General features: G+C 45.2%; 1 protein-coding gene across 1 annotated transcript; it reads right to left on the minus strand.

The window, feature by feature from the left end:
- Nucleotides 1-10,092: 10,092 nt before the first annotated feature.
- On the minus strand, nucleotides 10,093-18,587 carry ZC3H12D (zinc finger CCCH-type containing 12D). The gene is made up of 5 exons (XM_062488935.1): nucleotides 18,205-18,587; nucleotides 13,692-13,831; nucleotides 12,498-12,732; nucleotides 11,779-11,885; nucleotides 10,093-11,102 (listed from the first exon to the last, which is right to left on the minus strand). The coding sequence occupies exons 1-5, from the start codon at nucleotides 18,585-18,587 to the stop codon at nucleotides 10,093-10,095; spliced, it is 1,875 nt and encodes a 624-aa protein (XP_062344919.1).
- Nucleotides 18,588-18,979: the final 392 nt, after the last annotated feature.

Here is an 18,979-nt window from a genome sequence, read left to right on the forward strand (position 1 = left end):
CATTATCCATTTCCTGATCTATTGCCTCATGTTGGTTTTCATTTTATTTCCTATCTTTTCATCCTGTTCTTTTCCTGGACCAATCGCTGTACTCTGGTAGCAGGGTTGAACTTACTGATACATGATTGCACACAGGGCTTGAGTTCAAGACTTGAGTCAGCATCTAGATTTCACTTGATCATCAGTCTGCCACCCCACAGCAACTATGCTTTTCTCTAGGATTTTGAAACACTCAGTCATAGTACTGGCCCAGAGGGTGGTGGGCTGCCATGTGGTGATTTCAGCTCAGTATCTTTTCGTTTCACATGTGAAATTCATCTCATGAGACTGAGACAAAATGCATTAGTAATGCTTCAGAGCTGGGATTGCATCACCCCCAGCTGGAGGTGTCCTTGTTACTGGTTTGCAGGACTACACTCCAGGGTGCTCCCAATCTCTGTGGAGCTGTTAGTGAGCTATGAATCCTGTGTTCTGACACTGGAATGGCACACCCCTAGAGCTAGCAGGGGATGGCTGATCTTGGCATTGCCCATCGTTTGGTCACAGCTGCTGTTTCCTGACTAGTGTGGAAGAGCTTTCACTTCTGCAGCTGAAAGGAAGACGTTGGCAAGTAGTGATTAATACTTTTTTCTGAATTTTGGTTTTATGACTCCAGATGAGTCTCAGGAAGGTAACACAGCTCATTTCACATCACAATTGGCTTCTGCTGTTACTGCCGTGACCTAATTGTTTTTATTTTCATTTTAAGAGTAAAAGCATTTAAATCCAACCTTATAAAGACCAATGAATAAAACACACCAGTGAAAAAGCTGTGGCTGAGGACTTGAGGTAGGTGGCATGAATTAGATTGCTCAGAGGCTTGTTTTGTCAGTCATTATTCATCTGTTAGCAACTCCCATGTGATCCTCCAAAGCATCAGCCGTCACTCATGTTTGACAGGGCTTTCTGTGGGATTTCCCCTGCCCCAAGCCTTCCTGTTGTGTGTTCAGCTACAAAAGCTGCTCCATACCTGCAGGTTCTGCTGGCTGCCTCTGGTTGGTTTTCCTGTGGTGCTTTGAGAGGGTGCCTGCCAGCTGTCAGGGCACAGGCATAGTTAGCTCTCTCTGCATGTCCTTTAGCAGTAATGTGAGCCAGCACACTTGCTGACCTTTTCCAGATGTTTTTTCACAAGCTTCCAGTACCTGGGTCAATGGAATTTGCTTTCCCTGCCCTTTTAGCCCTTACCAGTTAGGAGAAGATAAGCCCGCTGCAGTGCTGTGAGGGGTTATATCACATTATGGCCACAGGTAGCTCCCAAACCAAGTGTTTCCTCATCCTCTCTTTACTTCCTTGCTAGTGTGTTTGATGGTGCAGGGCTTGATGTAATGCATATGAGCTGCTAATTCACTCCTGAGCTGGCAAGGTTTTATTGTACTCTTAAACCAACATAAAGTGTTTGGTCCCTAGGCAAGCAAGAGCAAAGCTGGTACTTCTTGCTTCCTTCCAAATCATGTCAAGGCCAGCCTGGGGGAACCTTTGCTTTCAGGGCAGGTTACCCTGCACTTCAGAGTCCTTGTACTTCAGAGCAGCATTTCCAGCCTGGGCCATGGCAGCACCCTGGGGATGCTCCAGCAAAAGCCTCAGTGTTTAGAATAATAAATATACTGAGTTGGAAGGAATACATGAGAATCATCGAGACCAACTCCTGGCCCTGCAGAGGATACACCTTGTGCCTGAAAGCATCGTCCAAACACTTCTTGGATTCTGTCAGGCTTGGTTGTGACCACTTCCCTGGGGAGCCTGTTCCAGTGCCCAACCACCCTCTGGGTGAAAAAACCTTCTCTTGATATCCAGTCTAAGCCTCCCCTGGCACAGCTTTATGCCATTTTCTCAGGTCCTGTCACTGGTTTCAAGAGTGAAGAGATCAGTGTCTCCCCTCTGCTTTGCCTCGTGGGGATGTGTAAGTTAACAGCAAGGTCTCCCCTCAGTCTCCTGTTCTCCAGGGTGAACAGACCAAATTACCTCAGCTGCTCCTCATACAGCTTCCTCTCAAGCCCTTAACCATCCTCGTTACCCTTCTTTGGATTCTTGCTAATAGCCCTATATCTTTTTTATATTGTGGTGACCAAAACTGCGCACAGCACTTGAGGGGAGGGTGCACCTTGTGGGTCCTTTTGTATCACAGCTCAGTGCCAATAGAATGTAACATAACGTTTATACGTAATATATATGCATAGTAAAATTATGTTATTAAAATATGTGAAATACATTTTTATAAATCATGCATATGTTTTATATGTCATAAAGTTGTCTGTGTCCTCTGGAAGATTCACTTTAGAAGTTGTTCAAGAAGGATGGGGATGTCTTCTGTTTTTCACAGATTCTTTTACATACTGTGGAGTCTAGAACACATGTGTAACTTTTGTAATATCAGTGCTAATGGCTCTGATGTAAATCTGCCTTGAAATGGGATGAACTGTATTCAAAATCATATTGAGCCCTGAAAACTGAGAGCTGGGTACCACAAATGCAGCATTTCAAGCAGGCCTGAATAAATGAAATAGAGTATGGCACAGTATTGAGAATCATCTGCTGGCTTGTGGACAAATACAGGCTCCATCAGGAAATCCTGCCTTCAAGCCAGTTTTGCTGCTCTGCTGGTGATGTGATAGCTGGACCCACAGGGTTATTTGTGCCTCTGGCAAGGAGCTCAGAAACAAGGCTGCAGGCAGGTTTCAGATAGCTGTGAGCTCAAGGCTGTAAGTGCTGAGTTGCACATCCAGCCTCCACCTGGCAAGTGGAGAATTTTATTTTCAGTTCTGTTGAGTTGTGGGTGCACAACCCAGCTGTACAGCTGTGGTGACCCTGCTCCCCAAAAATGCAGGGAAAGAAGGTGTAAAAGGAGAGCAGTAGGAGCTTGTGCTGGTTTGTTTTGGGAGAAAGTTTCCCCCCCCACACTCAGTGTTGCCTTACAACTGCTTGCTGGGAATATTTGTTGTATGTCTGTCTAACTGCTGATTGACGCATACAAGAAAATAAACTTAATTAGTTAAAATCCCCCGCGTTCTGATTGACTGCCAATGTCCAAAGTCCACCTGGAAAGACATGGGACATAACATTTGTAAGGCAAGGCTATCTGGGCATGTGGAGTGTTTTTTCAATTAATTTCTGCCTAAGGATTGGCTGTGATACTTATCACTGGCAAACCGAGCTTCAGATTTCAGCTTTAAAATATAATTGGCAGCTCAGCAAATTCATAAAATTGATCCCCATTCACACTTATTTTTGGCTTGCGTTAAGAATGTGCCAACCTGGAACTCTAAACTTAACCCCGAGTGACTTTCCCAGGGCTTGTTCCCTGAAAGGAAAGCCTGGCAGCAGCGCCTGGGTTCCAGCCAAGATAAATCCTGAGCCGCCGGTGGCAGGGCAGCCACAGCTTGAACTGCAGGTAAGGGGAGAATAAATCGGTGGGATAAAGGGTAGATTTTGTAAATGTCCCCATTCTGAAACCTGTTATTCTGCATTTGCCACTCATTGCAGCCTGACCCCGCTGCAGCCTCAAACACAAACCAGGGCTGAAGTCAGCCGGGTGTGAGCGGTTCTAACAACGCCTCGAGTTTCAGGTGGCAGAAGGTTCGGCAGAATTTGGTTCAGCCGCTGGGCTGGATGGAGCCTCTCCCGCAGGTCCGCGGCTTCTTTCAGCCTGCGGGAGCCTCTCAGGCCAGGAGCGCCGGCGGAGGAGCGTCCGTGCTGAGCCGAGCCGAGCAGAGCCGAGCTGAGCTTAGCAGAGCCTAGCAGAGCCGAGCTGATCTTAGCCGAGCCGAGCCGAGCCGAGCCGAGCCGAGCCGAGCCGGGCAGAGCCGAGCCGAGCCGGGCAGAGCCGAGCCTGTGCCGCGCTGTTCCGGCGCCTCTGCTGCTCCCAAGTGCCGCTTCTGCTGCCAGGACTTCCCCGAGTGCACGGCGCCCGCTTGGGAAAGGCGACCACGAGCAGCAAATCCTGTTTCTAGTGCTACCACATTGACACCTTGTGGTGGATTTGGCCATCGTGTTTTTTAGAAATAGGTTATTGGTGAATGTCTTAAGGATGTCAATTGCGGGACATTCCTTAGAGGCTTCCATTTGGCTGTGGGCAAATTCAAACATTAGATCGTCAAAGAACCAAGTTCGGAGGCTGACCTAAACCGGTGTCTCCCAAATACCATCCCCAGTTGCTTATCAATGTCATAGAAGATGAACAGAAATAACCACTGGTGATTTTTTTTTTCTACTTTTCTACTGATTTAGAAAATTGGATTCTCTGCCTTTTTTTTTTTCCTGTAATATTGTTTCTTTGACGTCAGTTTAAACTGATATTAACTTTGTTTCACCTTCTGCAAGGCTTAAATATGACCTAGGGAGGATGCTCCAAAGATTTAAAGATATTCCATCTGCTTCTTTAAGTGAAGCCAGGGCTCCAAATCCACCACACGTCATGCATTACATTATGAACAAAAGGATATGCAGATGCTGAAGTTCTCTGAGAATGTTTCCCTGCTGGAAATAACATTTTTACAAGCTTCTGTATTCACTTCAGCCTCTTCCTAACAGGACCTCCTGTGGGGAGAACTCAGTATTTCTCATTCTGATGATGGTTTTGAGTAACACTTATAATTGTCTGCCAATGGCTGTGTATATTTTGGCAATAACAAATCTCAGTCAAGTTTGCTTCCCTACTAAAAATTTCCTTAGCACCACTTTTGAAGCAGTGGGGGGATGGACTGCAACTTTTGCCAGGGCATCATGGTACTTCTTAGGATTTAGATTTCCCCGTAGCTGAAGACTGTGGCTTTATTTATGAAGTTCATTTTGCCATTTACCATTTCAAGTACCAAAAGCCATCACATTTCTCTGGGCTTCTCCTGCTGCCCCCCTTGGCAAGTCTTGGTTATTCTTTGGTCCTCATAGGCAGTTCTGGTCTCTACACAGCTCTCCTCCTGACCATGCCAGGAGAACTTTAATTCCTGTAGTAAAACGAAATCTAATCTGGAAATGAAATCACCAGATGGTGAAGTTGTCTTTGTCTTGACTTTGTGTTCAGTGTTGTAGCTCATTTGGTTACTACAGCTGATGCTGATTCTTATTTAGCGCTTTTCTCACTTGTTTGGAGTCTCTGCAAATATTAAATTACAGATTCTAAATTCAGCAAGCTGAGAGCCACAGGAGAGCTGGGCCTGCTTTGCTCAGCCTTCTAAGTGTGCAGATGGGTGACAGACACACCTTTTTCAGCCTTACTTTGCACAGCAGTTCCTTTCCAAGGTTCATCCTACCATATGTGACATTCAGTACTTACTTCTTCAAGCTCTACTATTCATTAATTGTATTTCATTTCTTTTTGTCCTTTTATTGAGTAAATCTACTTGTTTGTCCAGTGTGGCATTTTTTTGTGCCATCCATATTTTACTGCCTGCTCCTAGTTTATGTTTTTCTTCTGCCATCAAGTGTGCTGATGCCCATTTGTCTTCTGTATGGAACCAGTAGTGTTAGTAATTCCCTTCAATCCCCAAACTAGGGAATTGTAATGCAATGGAAATCATGAACCCAACAAGGATGGGACAAGAAAGGGAGAAGAAAGGGAAGACAAGGAAACAGTTTGACTCAGGGAAAGAAGAGGAGCTGACAGTGTGCCTAGGGTGAACGTTCCTGATGCCACCATTCATTCACATCATCCAATTTCCTGACCATGCTCAAAGCCCTGCCAGCCCTGTATGCATTGTCCTGACTCTCTGGCTCACTGCCTCACATGTGCTGTCCCCACAAATCTCTGTGTTCACTCACTGCTCTGCTCCACTTGCACGTCTGTTTGATTTGCATTTGCCAACTCAGCACACCAGCACATCTCATTGAAGAGTTCCTCTGAGCCTGCTGCAAGACTTTAAGGCAGTGAGCTCAGCTGGGGGTGGAAAAGGGATGTGGCTAAAATACTATAAAAAACCCCTTTGCTATCAATTTCAAGTCATAGCACCTTCTTAATAATGCTAATGGTGCTGTAATATTAAACTCTTCTCGAGAGTTCAAAACATCCCAGTCCCACCAGCGCACCACAGATAGATAGCTAGATCCTGCAGCAGTCTTGTATATACATCAGTGAGTGCAAAAGTCTGTCACACTTACTTAGGGAAGTACAGGCCTTGTTCTTCCCTAGCAGTCCAACATTTTTTAAGAAGGAGAGAAGTCATCTTCTATTTCATTTTTCTGATTAGTTTAAATGTTTGCTTATAAATTGTGCCAGCTCTTGTGGGAACTGAGTTAAAATACTATCAAAATTTCTCAGAATAATTGGCAAACACAAGTGTTTGATACCCAGCAAGATTATCTACTTTATAGATTTTTTAATGGCATTAATTCTTATGGTACCTCAGCTCACCACGGCAGTAGGCTTGTCATCCATGTTCTGTGAAAAAGAGATTTCTGTATTTTAGAAGAGGTGGAGAGAGGTGCTGTGAGGTGCCCAGGATTGCAGAGAACACCCTCTTTCCCCCTTCCTATGCTGAGGAGCTGTTGCAGGGGTGACCCGAGATTTTCAGTGAAATATTTGTGTATAGTTTCCCTAGCCCCTTGCAAGAGAGAGTGTCTCTGGCTCTCTGGCTTTCTGCCTTTTTGGGAAGGGCTGAGTGTAGAAAAAGGAAGAGGAATTCTTTTTCTTTTCTTTTCTTTTTTTCTTTTCTTTTTCTTTTCTTTTCTTTTCTTTTCTTTTCTTTTCTTTTCTTTTCTTTTCTTTTCTTTTCTTTTCTTTTCTTTTCTTTTCTTTTCTTTTCTTTTCTTTTCTTTTCTTTTCTTTTCCTTTTCTTTTTCTTTAAAATGAACTTGGCAACTCTGTAAATCTTCCTTGGGAAAGCAACCCATCTCCTGGAATATTGCTCCCAGTGCTTCCAGCTTCTTCTGAAAGTCTTGACAACCAAAAAGCAAAGAACATCAAGGGTTTTCTGAGCCTGTTAAGATTTATGTGCTCATTTGCAACTTGGCAGTGAGAGCTGGCCTCAAATGCATCTCAGCAGAGATACCAAATAGCAACAGCCTCTTACCCCTCTGGCCAAGAGCTGCTGCCTCCTTTCTATTGGCAGCCCTTTCCCCTGCTCCAGGGGCTGACAAAGGCAAATCGAAATCCCTGCTTTGGAAAGTGCAAAAGGCCCTGCAGCAGGAGCTCCTGAGCCCGATGTGCTTGTACTGTGTGGAACAGGGAAACAATCCCTGCTTTCTGTGGGCTCCTGGCCAGCAGCAGAGTTCCTCTCAGGCAGTGACACAGCGCTGCTGCTGAGCTGCCCTTCCAACAAAATCCCCATGAGAAAAAACCCTCTGGTGAGCGCAAGAGCCAAGAGAAATCAAGTTCTGTTTAGCGCAAAAGTCTGATTTATTTTCTCCGGCACTTTCTCACCAGACTGCACATTCTATGTATTTTACAAAAAGATTCCTCAGTAAATATGACAGAAATGAAAAGAAAAAAATAAATATTAAACATCAAGAGGGTTTTGAACAACCACCAAATTCCTGGTCATCCTCAAAGGAAAAGGGGAAAAGTTTGTACACATTCTCAGCATGCCAAGGGCACCACATAAAGGCAGTGTGCCAATTTTCCTATGGATTTTTAAATGCTTTGTGTACTGAAATATGTAACGTGCATGCCAGACATGAAAATTAATGTTGACATATACAGTTGCATCCTGCTCCACTGCTGTGTGTGTGTTTTCTGAATGCTGCCATTTGGGACTTGCTTTGTTTGAGTGGGTGGAACGTGTTTTTCCACTCGGCATCATACTTTGTCCCCAGTATTTTTCAAGGCATATCACAGCAATTTTTTTCCATAGTTTTGTTTTAAGACAACGTCTAATCCTTATGTAATATGTAGTGGATAAATTTATAAGTCATTCAGACAATCCATAGGACATATGGAAAAAGCTGTTATGTTCTGTGAATGTAAGTCATACCTCCAAAATCCAAATTGCTGTTTCTTGGAGTCAGCCAGAGGGGCATAAGAAATTGAACAGATACAGTTTACTTATTTTCTGCAGATTCTTCAAATACCATCACAAAAAAACAACAAAAACAAAACAAACAAAAAAAACCCAACCAAAAATAAACCAAAAAAAACCAAAAAAAACCTCACCAAACCAAGCCAACCAACCAACCAAAACCAACCAACCAACCACCTGGTGGTGGTTTCCAGAAGGAAACCAGTCAAACTATCACTGCTTTCAAAAAATGCATCATGTGATAATGTCACTAAGGGTAAATTACTGCTACCTTTGTGAAAGTAACAGAATTCCAACTTCTTATTGAGGACTTGTTTAACTCCTGCTTGGAACTAACAACACTGCACTTCAGAGAAATGAGATAGATACTGCAGGGTCAGAGAGATTGAAAAATCTCACCTGAATTTTGAAGCATCAGTTCTAAGAGGATTGGGGGAAAAGCAAACAAAACCAAAAAACTAAACAGAATAACAACAAAGAAAACCCCACCACCTAAGTAAAACCCAGAAAATAAAGAAGACATAATTGAGAACAAAGTGTTATAGATGAACATTTTATGATGTGTTAAAGCATTTTAAAACACGTCATACTGACATACTTAAATTTTGGTATAGTGCCAAAAACCTTCAGGATCAACCTTACTATTTGAATTATAACCTGAAGCATTCAGTGGAATAATGTGGAGATTAGCAGCTTTACAGCTTACTGAAAATCAAACCTGTCTTAACAGGACATAGTTTGCTGTATTGCATTATGGGGCCACATTTAGTAATTAAGGGTTAAGTCAACAATCTGTTTCTTGTTCAATACAGGAGACACTCAAGTTTTTTTGTTTGCTTTTTTTTGTTTTGTTTTTTTGTTTTTTTGTTTGTTTGTTTTTGTTTTGTTTTATTTTGTTGGGGTTTTTTTGTTTTGTGGGGTTTTTTCCCTCTTCAGCATCATTTGAACTTCTGGATTTTTATTACCAACCCCGACTTACACTGAAGATTACTTCCCTGTTTTGATTTATGCTGTGTGTGTCCCTTTTCTGGGAAATGTACTTGTGTCTTCCTTCAGGTGCTCTGGTGCACCTCCAGCCCCTCTGCTAGCATTTCTGTGTGTTCTCAGCTTTGATTTAGAGGCATGAGATGTAGCTTTGAAAGCTCACTGACAGGGGGTTGGGCTTGAATCAGACGATGACAGGGACCCAAAGCTGCCTTCTGGCAGAGATCACAGCCCTGAGCTGGGGGAACAGGCCAAATCATCTTCTGTGCTGGCTGAGCAAGGAGTGACAGGCAGGTCTTGGGAGAGCTCTTTACTGGGGACTGGGGACCACGGTTCTTTTACAGAAATTGGAAAATAGGTCAGGACTCTAAAAACATGTCTAGTGTTTCAGGGTATTAATGAAAGTCTGTGCCATCCTGAATCCAGTCACCAGTGAGGTCCAAATGCTGAGAGCCCAGCAACCCTGAGCCCTCCTGTCCTCTTTCACAGGTGGAATGTAACCCCACTGCCGTAGATGACAGCCTTTGCCCTGACTTGATGCTTATACTTGTATTCCTGGAGCAGCTCTAATCCTTGCCATAACACCCTCTAAAAACACTTAGTTAAGCCTCAGAATAGCATCTTCTTGCCCTAGGACTTGTGCTTATTTGGAATGGTTTGCTCTGGAGGTTTCACAAGTTTCTGTGTCTTTGAATCATTAAAGTCCAACAGGCACTATCAGAGAATCACAGAATTGTTTGAGTTGGAAAGGACATAAAAGATCATCCAGTCCCAACACCCCTGCAGCCATGGGCAGAGACGTCTTCCACTAGTCCAAACTGCTCAGAGCCCCACCCAACCTGGCCTTAAACACTTCCAGGAACAGGGCATCCACAACTTCTCTGACAACCTGTTCTAGTGTCTCACTACCCACACAATTAAGAATTTAATCCTAAAATCTAATCTAAATTTACCATCTCTCAGTTTGAAGCCTTCCCCCTGTATCCTGTCACTAGAGTTCCTGATTAAGTGTCCCTCTCCAGCTTCCTTGTAGGCTCCCTTCAGATACTGGAAAGTTTCTATCAGGTCTCCATGCAACTTTCTCTTCTCCAGGCTGAACAGCCCCAACTTCCCCAGCTTGTCTTCATAGGGGAGGTGCTCCAGTCCCCTTATCCTGGATACTGGGATACAAAGTCATGACCCGGCTCATCACACAGTGAGGATAAGGGGAGCACAGCTCCCTGGGTATGTTCATTTGCCGGGCAGAAGGTGGCCTTGCAGCTGGGCTGGGCCAGTAGCCCCTGTAAGAGACACTGGAATAAGCATGAGTTTTCTGGAATAAGCCCATTCCATTGTTGGAATCTGACTGAAAGGGTTGCCCTGAGGGTTGGCTGTGGAAACAGCGGTGCTGCTGCAGCTGGCTCTCACTGTAGAGGGGAAGCCTGTCAGGGGCCAGAGCTGTGGATTGCAGCAAAGCAGGGTGCTGGGTCTCCAGGCCCTGTTTGTGCTGAGCACCACCAGGGATGGAGTGGCTCCCGTGACCTGTTCCGTGCACGCCGTGGTGCTCCTGAGCCCAGCCGTGCTCTGGGCACACCCTGCCTCGCACAGGTGGGAGCACTCTCTGCTGGCAAGGGCACCTGGTTGAGCCTCTGTGGTCCAAGCCCTGGGGGTGACGAAGTGACATCAGTTTGTGCCTGAGGTCAGTGCCGGGGTGAGGGCTGTCCATGCCCCCTGTGTCCTGAGAGGTGCACAGGGTCCAGCTGCAGCCACAGGTGTCTTCACTGATGGACACTGCTGACATCCTCTCCAGGAGAGGCTCCGGCTGTGCCAAGCATTGATCCAGCCCCAGGTCACAGCCAGGACTGCTGGCCCAGGCACAGAATGTCTGCTCAGAACAGCTCCCCTGGGACCTGCCCCGGTAGCAGGAAGGCCCAGAGCAGCCTGTGGCTTCCCGCAGAGTTTCCATGCAGGCATTGCAGGGTGCAGGCTCTCCTCTGGCTTCGTAAGGTGAGCACTGACACCTCTCCTCCTCTTTCCCTAGGGCTAATGGGACCTTTGTTTTGGCCCTGAGCTCATCAGCAACTGAAAGCTGAGCTTGATGTTGTCTCTCTGGATGGTAAAATTTGCATTTATTGCCATAGGTGCATTTTTTACCTGAGAGAAAAACAAATCATACAGGAAGTTGTCACTGCATCAACATCAGGTAATGCACACATCACTTCTCCCCAGCACTGTGTGCGATGAACACAGAAACAAAGGGGAAGTGCTATTTTCAAACTCACTACTGTTGACTCCAGATTTAAATGTTGCTGATATTAATAGCAGGGTGAAGCAGTAGTGAAAGGAAGTCTCTGCTATTTTGGGAGTGTCTGATATTCATGTTTCAGTTCCTGCACTCGGTGGGCTGGGAGGCTGCTGCTACAAAAGTTTGCTTTAAAAATAGCATAGGGATTTACCTCTGAGAAACCTGCATTTTGCTAGGGGGCTGATGGGAGGGGAGAGCGGGAAAGTGTTTGGATGGCCATTCCCAATGCTGTAGCAAAATCCACTCGACCAAGTGAGAAAGAAGTGTGTGCAGACAGGATGCTCAGCGCAGCCACGGTGCCCATGAGTGCTGTGTGCAGGCAAGGATGGAGGGGCCAGAAACATCTGCTGCCTTCTCTGAGGCTGGAGCCACTTCAGCAGGAGAGGATAAAAGCAGCACACCTTTGAGCAACCCCAACCCCAGTTTCTAGCACATGAAGCAGAACAGCACGTGGCCATGGCCTCTAGCTGAGGGAGAGCACTGCTGGGAAGCAGGGGGCGGTTCACAGCCTGGGGAGAAACCCACCATAAGGGCAAGGCTGCCATTTCTTCTCAGGAAGCACTGGCTTTTTGCTGAGGAAGTTATTTAAGGTAGGTCCATGCCGGCCTAATGGATCATCAGGAGGCATAAACCTGGAAAAGTTAAAAAAAAATCATGGATGTAAGCACATGCCTGTGATGTCCCAGTGAAGTGCATTTCCCCTGGACTCAGCTATCAGGAAACTCAGGAGGGAAGAGAGGTTAGTGTGAACAGACTGAGCGCTCAGCTCCGCCTCGCAGGCGTGGTGCAAGCACCTGAATGAAATCCTTCTCTCAGCAGGGATTGTGAAATGCCAGAGAAACCAGCTTCTTGTCTCATAGAAACACAGGGTAAAGGCCTATTTTGTCACGTAGGGGAATTAGAAATACTGCCAGCCAGCCTCCTCTCATGGATTTAATTCTGCTTCTTACAGGAAATAGAAATTAAAAGGTACCAACTCTTAGTTTGACATCGCCAGTTGGATTGGAAAGAAGCAAAGCTGGTCACTAATGCTGCCATTCAAGTAGAAAAGTTCATAGAAGAGTGACAAAAAGACCAAAGCTGAGGGAGTAGGAAACCAAAGAAATGAGATAAGAAAAGCTGCAGTGAATTCCTTTCATAAAAGGCTCAGGTATTCTGCTACTGGCGGGAAGTACTCTGATGCTGGAGCTGATTTGGCCCATAATGCTTAAATTCTAAATTCTGTAGCACCATCCACCTCTTACCTGTTGCTGACAAAAGAGTACATGAGTAGTCGCTGCTCAATGAACCATTTCCACTCGGGGTTTTCATTTTGGAGATCCCGGTAGTGGTCATTGGAAACAATGACTCCGTCATTCTCATAAGCAACTTTCACTATGTAGCGATCATCATAGCACACCACCCTCTTGCCTTTCACCTTCCGAGAGGGGGTGTACACCAGGACTGATTGCTTTTCCAGCTCCGCAAGAATGTGCTGATCTGGTGGGAGGATTGGCAGAAGTTGATGAGGGAAGCAAAAAGTAAAAGAGAAACTAATTAATTTGTTTCAACCATCGGGTCTCGAGCATCTGCTAGAAACCTACCGGAATCTAAAGATATTTTAACAGTTTAGGAAACTCATGGTTTCAGATTTTCAGATGCAGTGATATCTGGTGGTCATTTGGCAACTTGAAAATAAGGTCTTTTATAAAAACGTCAACTTGAAATTTTGAGACAACCCTTTTAAATTTCTAAGTCTTATCTGTAAAGAATGCCTTGAATTCTACACCAGACTGATACAGAATCCCTGCAGTGCTCTTTTCACCATGCTAGATGCCAGAAGGCTCATAACCAGCCCTGATGTAAGCTTTACCTGGAGATAAAACATGTGTGATAGAATACGTAAATAAACTTCTTTTGCTGCTGTTGAGGATGCTCTGACCTCTTCCTTCTCTGCAGGAAGGCAGATCTGCCTCATCTGCAGATACCAAGCTGCTGGCAAAAACCTTGCTGATCTATTTCCAGACAGAGTCTCACTCCCCTCCACAGACTTCTGCTGATGCATTTTCTTCTCCTGGAAGGGAAACCCATGCACCCTCTGTGGTGGGTACAGGCTGACAGATAATAGTCAGGCAGTAATGAACATCACTGTCTCCTGGCAAGCCTCAAAAGACTCATTGCAAGCTGACAAACTCCTTTAACTCAGCTTGGCAGCACCTTGTGCTTGTTAAGCAGAAGGTTTAAAGCAGTGTAACAAAGCCTTGTAAGCAGTTTTAGCTGCTAGCCAGGAGCACTGAATGGGGCAATGATTTAATGACTCATTTAAGTGAGGGATGCCCGATACACAACTTGCACTGTGCTTGTCTTTACTGGGAAAAAAACTGTACCAGGTTCCTCACACCCCCTCTGTCTCCAAACTGCAACTAATGGTTGTCAAATTACCCAGGATGGTGACCTACCTGCAATGGGGCTGTCTTGTCGAGGGGGTTCCTTCCTCCAGAGTGGGACAAAAACTTTGATGTAAGTGTGCCCCCTCTCGCGAAACCAATCCACTGCCAGCTGGATCCCCCAGCAGGAGAACACCTCCTTGTTTCCATGACTACAGAAACAAAAAGAGAGAGGATGATGAGGCAAAGCTTTTATGAAGCTTGGAGTTCTCTTTAACTGAGCCAGTAATGAAAAGGCAAAATAAACAGCTTTTGTGTCATTCACTAGTTTCCAAGAAAACAACCTGGCAGGGTGTCCTGGTGGGACAGATCCAAACACCTCCTCTAGCAGAGGCATATATTTATCTGAAACAGTTTACATGCTTAAAAAACAGAGGTATCCTATCCCCCCATTTCTGTAACCCAAGCCCATTCCTTCCATCTGTATCTTGATAGACTCAAGTTCTAAAGTACCAAGATCTTTGGCCTTGTCAAACCCTTCACATGCCTTGTCTGACAAAGGTTTGAGGAGTGAGAGTTTCTTCCTGCACAAGCAGAAAACCATGAGGTTCTTCTCTGACAAATAAAATTTTCTTCTGTGGTTACAGGGACATTAGAGATTTTAATGGCTGAAGTGGCTGCAGGTGTGACCACAGGGCACTCCCCTGGTGATCTTTTTTGGAAACCCGAGCCAAAATATGGGGCAAGAAAAACTGTAAGAGGCAGGATAGGAAAGACAGAGAACCAAAAAAGGGACATAAGCGGAAATGGCCACAGGCACCTCAGGCCCACTTTTATCTTGCTCTAGTTGATGGATATTTTCTTCGTTGCACAGAGAGGCAGGAAAGCCCTAAGACAAGTGTTCTAGAAGTGCCAGCAAGGTGGATTCTGAAGAATTCAATATGCAACGTAAGACAGAAAATAACTTCGAGGAAAACAGCTAGGGATGACATCCTTTTAAATGTCTCAACTTTCCTGAAAATTCCTACTGCTTGGCATTCACTCATCTAAAATTCAGCTATGGTGCAGTGTATATGTAAAGGAACCTCTGCACAAGGAAACTAAGATAAACAGTACACAAAGTCCTAAAAGGATAAGTGCCTTCACAGTATCTACAGAATACTCATCCATATACTTTGACCTTTCTGCATAATAATGCCAGTCTCACTCAGGCTTTCACCTCTGCAAAAAAGCCCTTGTGGATAACTCTCTTGGCTGCTGCACACCCTGCACTGACCGACCTGCCAAGGGTGATGCTGCAGTCTTAAAGAGTCTTCCACCTCCACTTCCCAGGGATTCATCTCTAGGATGAATCTCTACACCAGCCTCATAACCAAAGCTCCATTTTACACCCAATAAAAGTTTCTGTCCTGAAATGGTGACCACAGATGAAAAATTAGCACAATTTGAAGGAAGAAACCTGGCTGCCTACTAAGAGCTTCCAAGGCAATAGGAAGTAATTTTAAACCCTTAGCAATAATAAATGGTCTGAAGTGCTTGACATATCTAATTTCCATTTTAGAACAGCTGTTCTGTTTGTTTTAAAAGGATATGATCTTCCCAGGATACTCATAACATCTCCTGGATCATTGAATTGGAAGTTTGGATTAATTTTTTAGATAACTGCCTTTAAAAGGCATATCTTTGATGCCACGACTCAAATAAAGTTCAGCAACAGCTTTCTTAAATATTAACTTCTTGCATATATAATCCTGTGAGCTTTAGGAAGGCACTTCTAGGTGTACCCCAGTGCAGAAAGTAAAGTACTCAAGCACAAGTGTGTCAGCCAAAAGGCTGAGTGAAACAAGGAAGATGAGGCATCTGGAACTGCTCCTCAGCGTTATCACCTAATCCAGCTGCTGCTACTCTGCTACAGCCAGACCTGGGGGCCATCTGAATGAGTCTGTACATGTGTGGGGGGCTCCACATCCCCACCCAACACCAGTGACTGCTGTGCAATGGAGCAGGGCCCTCAGAGCTTTCCATCCTCCCTGTGTGGGCACAGACTCGTTCCTGTCAGTCACCTTTCCCACGCAACCCTGGAGTCCATGGACCATAACCATCCGTGATCTGTCATAACTCACTCTCATCTCTCCCTCCTGACAGCAACAGGGTACACTGCACTTGGGTCACAGACCAGCAGAGCCCATCTCTCAGAAAATGAAGCAGCAATTTGGCATCTTTGTGACCCCAACAGTTTATCTCTCATTAGTATGCAGCAAGTCCTTTAAAAATTGTGCCATTCTAACTCATTTGAGAGGAAGTTTAGGCATTCCAACTTCTTTTTAAAACTGGAAATGGCCCCATCTCCACCTGGTCAAGACACAGCATCAGCCAAAGCTTTGCCAGAAAGGCCTAGGAAATCTAGCTTGAAACCACAACTTTAAAACTAGGTGTAAGTGCAAGCACTAGAGGAGATAGCAGCCTCTTCAGTGTGCAGTGAATATGGTTATGACACTTCCCTTTTCATATGAACAAAACTCCGTTTATTTTTTCCACCAGCCTTGCTAAACTTCCCATGGGTAGGCTGGCAGGCAGCATAATTCCTCATTACATCTGATGGAAACACAAAGTGTATTGAGATGTTTGGTGAGTGAGACTGGCTGAAGGCAAGATTATTTCCATTCAGCTTCTCTGCGTAGGCTGATTGATGGTTGGAGACTGCCAAGCCAGTTGCTTTATTACCCTGGGGCATATCCTTTCCAAAACCTCACACTCTATTGTGGGCCCTCAATGCCAACTCCAAAATGGTCCAGAAACAACAATCCTTAGATATAAATATAAATGCTCGAGGTATTTTTCTCCATGCAGACAACTGCCACTTGAAGCTCTAACTACCTGATTATTTCATTCCTAAACTGCTGCTTCTGCTGCACTTCTATGGTTGTTGGTATTGATGATGATGGAGTTTTCCCCAGCAAGGGAATCCCTGCCCCCTGACACCTGCAAACAATGCTTCTCTGTCTGACAGCAGCAAACCAGAAAAATTAAAGCAAGGATACTGAAAGCACTGGCCAGGCCTACCCCATTAGCCAAAGCAAATGCCATTCAGCACCGCTTTGAAAGGCAGCCAGGAGAGGAAAGCAGCTCCTTCCAGGCTGTGCCCTTTCAGCACCAACTGAACTGAAAAGCTCAATATCCTGCATCATCCACATAGTCTTCATCAAGACAGAGGTTGGGATGTCTAAGAAGAGCGGTAAAACCTTTGCCTTTCTGAAACTTAAAGCTGCTGTGCCAGGAGAGCTGAGAACAGAGCCCATGGCCCATCATGGGCAATACTGACTCTAGCACAATGAATGGTGGGTGATCAGCTCTGCCGCACTGCCTGAGTTTTGCAGAGAGGCAAGAAAGGCACCCTGAGGAAGAGCTTAGGTGAAGAGCAAAGCAGGGCAGGAGATCCTCACACTTGGTTACCAAGCTCATGGCCCAGACAAGACCAAACACGTTTGCTCTGTTGTGTATTTCCCACTCCTGGTGAGCTGCCTTGAGCAGGGAGCCTCTTGGTTTTGGCCGAGATTTCTGCCTTCACCCACAAGATGGCATAATTTGCTTAGTTGCTGTGGATGCCTGACCACTTTTCTCTCTAACCACAGGGGATATGGTCTCATCTCATCTCATATCTAATCTCATCTCATCTCATCTCATCTCATCTCATCTCATCTCATCTCATCTCATCTCATCTCATCTCATCTCACAGGATGGCTAACAGAAGGAAGAAGCCTTCCTTTGCCCTGTCCCAGTCTGCAGGGATGGGCTTGGCCCTGCTGAGTGGACAGGGAAGTTAACAGAGAAAACAGACAGATAGCCAGTGCATCTTGACCCTTGGCTCCATATGGCTTGGATAAACAGAGGTCAACCCACTGCTGACTTTGGACATCCCATCCACAGGGACATACCAGGCTCCCCACCTGCAAGAGTGCTTTCACAGTGCCAGAAAAATGGGTTGATGTGACATTTCCCAGAAACAGAATGACTAAGGAGGGAATGAATCTATTCAATACAAGTCAATTATCAATTCCCTGATATTTTGCTAAACTGGAAGCCAAATCGAAAACCAACAAAAATTATACAAGCTGGGAAGATTTTTGAGTTTACTTGCAAGTCAAAGCAGTACAACTGTGATATTGTTAGAAACCACAGCCACCTGGTGTTATTTCCCCTCTCCTTAGGGCTTCCTATCTGTTCATCAGATTTTCCCTGGAAATATCTCAGGTTTAGAAATCTGAGGTGCCCATTTGAAAAAGGGAGTAATTTAATAGTGAGCTCAAAGGGAGGGACACTGCCACAAACAGTGGACAGAGGTTGCCTTAAAAAGATCAGAATGCAGAGTGAACCAGTAATTGCATGCGACATGCAAATTGATTGGCATCAAGACAGCAGGTCCTTAAAAGCTGTGCATCAGCCAAAGAACAGGAATAAGCAATTGTTCATACGTCAAATGATTCAATGCACCTCTCACCTGAAGGAAAAACACACTTCAAGACATCAGTTTTGAAGTTCAAAAGCTTCAGAGGAAGAGAGATGCCTTTCAGGGAGCAGAGCTTACCTCATTGCAACATTGCTGCCATCGATCACAATGGGTCTCAAAGAATCAGAAGAATCACTTCCATCTTCTCCAAGACACTTCAGCCCTGGTGTGGTGCCATACGATCCACGGGCAACAAGCTTTAGTTGGGAAGGCTGAGCCTGGTTCTCCAGAGCCTGAGGTTTGCTCCCCATCCGAATCAGCTCTTTCAGCACATCGTCCTCCAGGGCCTCTTGGCCCAGATTCTTCAGCACTTTGCAGATGTCCTGCTTACCATAGCCCAGCTTGCAAAAAAAATCCATCTTGCTCTGGTGCGCTTCCACCCCTGCTGCAGAAACTTTTCTGGAGTGTGGTGGTGCTGCTTTGCTAGAAATTGAACTGGCCAGTGCCATTTTAGCAGGCATTTATGTTCCTTTAAACCTGATGATCCTGTCTTCCCAACTGTGTCCCACAGGCATCAGCTTCAGGGAGGGAAAGACTGGCAGCAACAAAACACAAGCATTAAGGAAGAACATGCAATTGTCTCAGTTCTTTGCCTAGTGCACAGCAGAGACCAGCAAATTAGCTCTCTTCTCTCTGAGTAGACTGTCCAGTCTTCTCTCAGCATTTAAGCATTTTTCTAGTCTGCTCTCAATTATAAAAGCACCAGAGTGTCCCATGCAACATTCGTCACTCTCCAAACATTATGTCAGACAGGTGTCACCTTACTTGGTGAGCTGTGCCAGGCTGCCTGTACGCAGGCTGCATGCATGAGTTGGTTCTTCAGATTTATCTCACAGGAAATGACACAAAGGGG

This window comes from Cinclus cinclus, chromosome 3, assembly GCF_963662255.1.
Source record: "Cinclus cinclus chromosome 3, bCinCin1.1, whole genome shotgun sequence".
NCBI lineage: Eukaryota > Metazoa > Chordata > Aves > Passeriformes > Cinclidae > Cinclus > Cinclus cinclus.

Coding starts and splice junctions, on each gene's coding strand:
- ZC3H12D (XM_062488935.1), bottom strand. CDS start 18,587: ATGCCTGCTAAAATGGCACTGGCCAGTTCAATTTCTAGCAAAGCAGCA. Junction 13,832..18,204: donor GGCAGCAATGTTGCAATGAG/GTAAGCTCTGCT, acceptor TTGTTTCTGTAG/TCATGGAAACAAGGAGGTGT. Junction 11,103..11,778: donor ATGGCAGCCTTGCCCTTATG/GTGGGTTTCTCC, acceptor TTTTTCTCTCAG/GTAAAAAATGCACCTATGGC.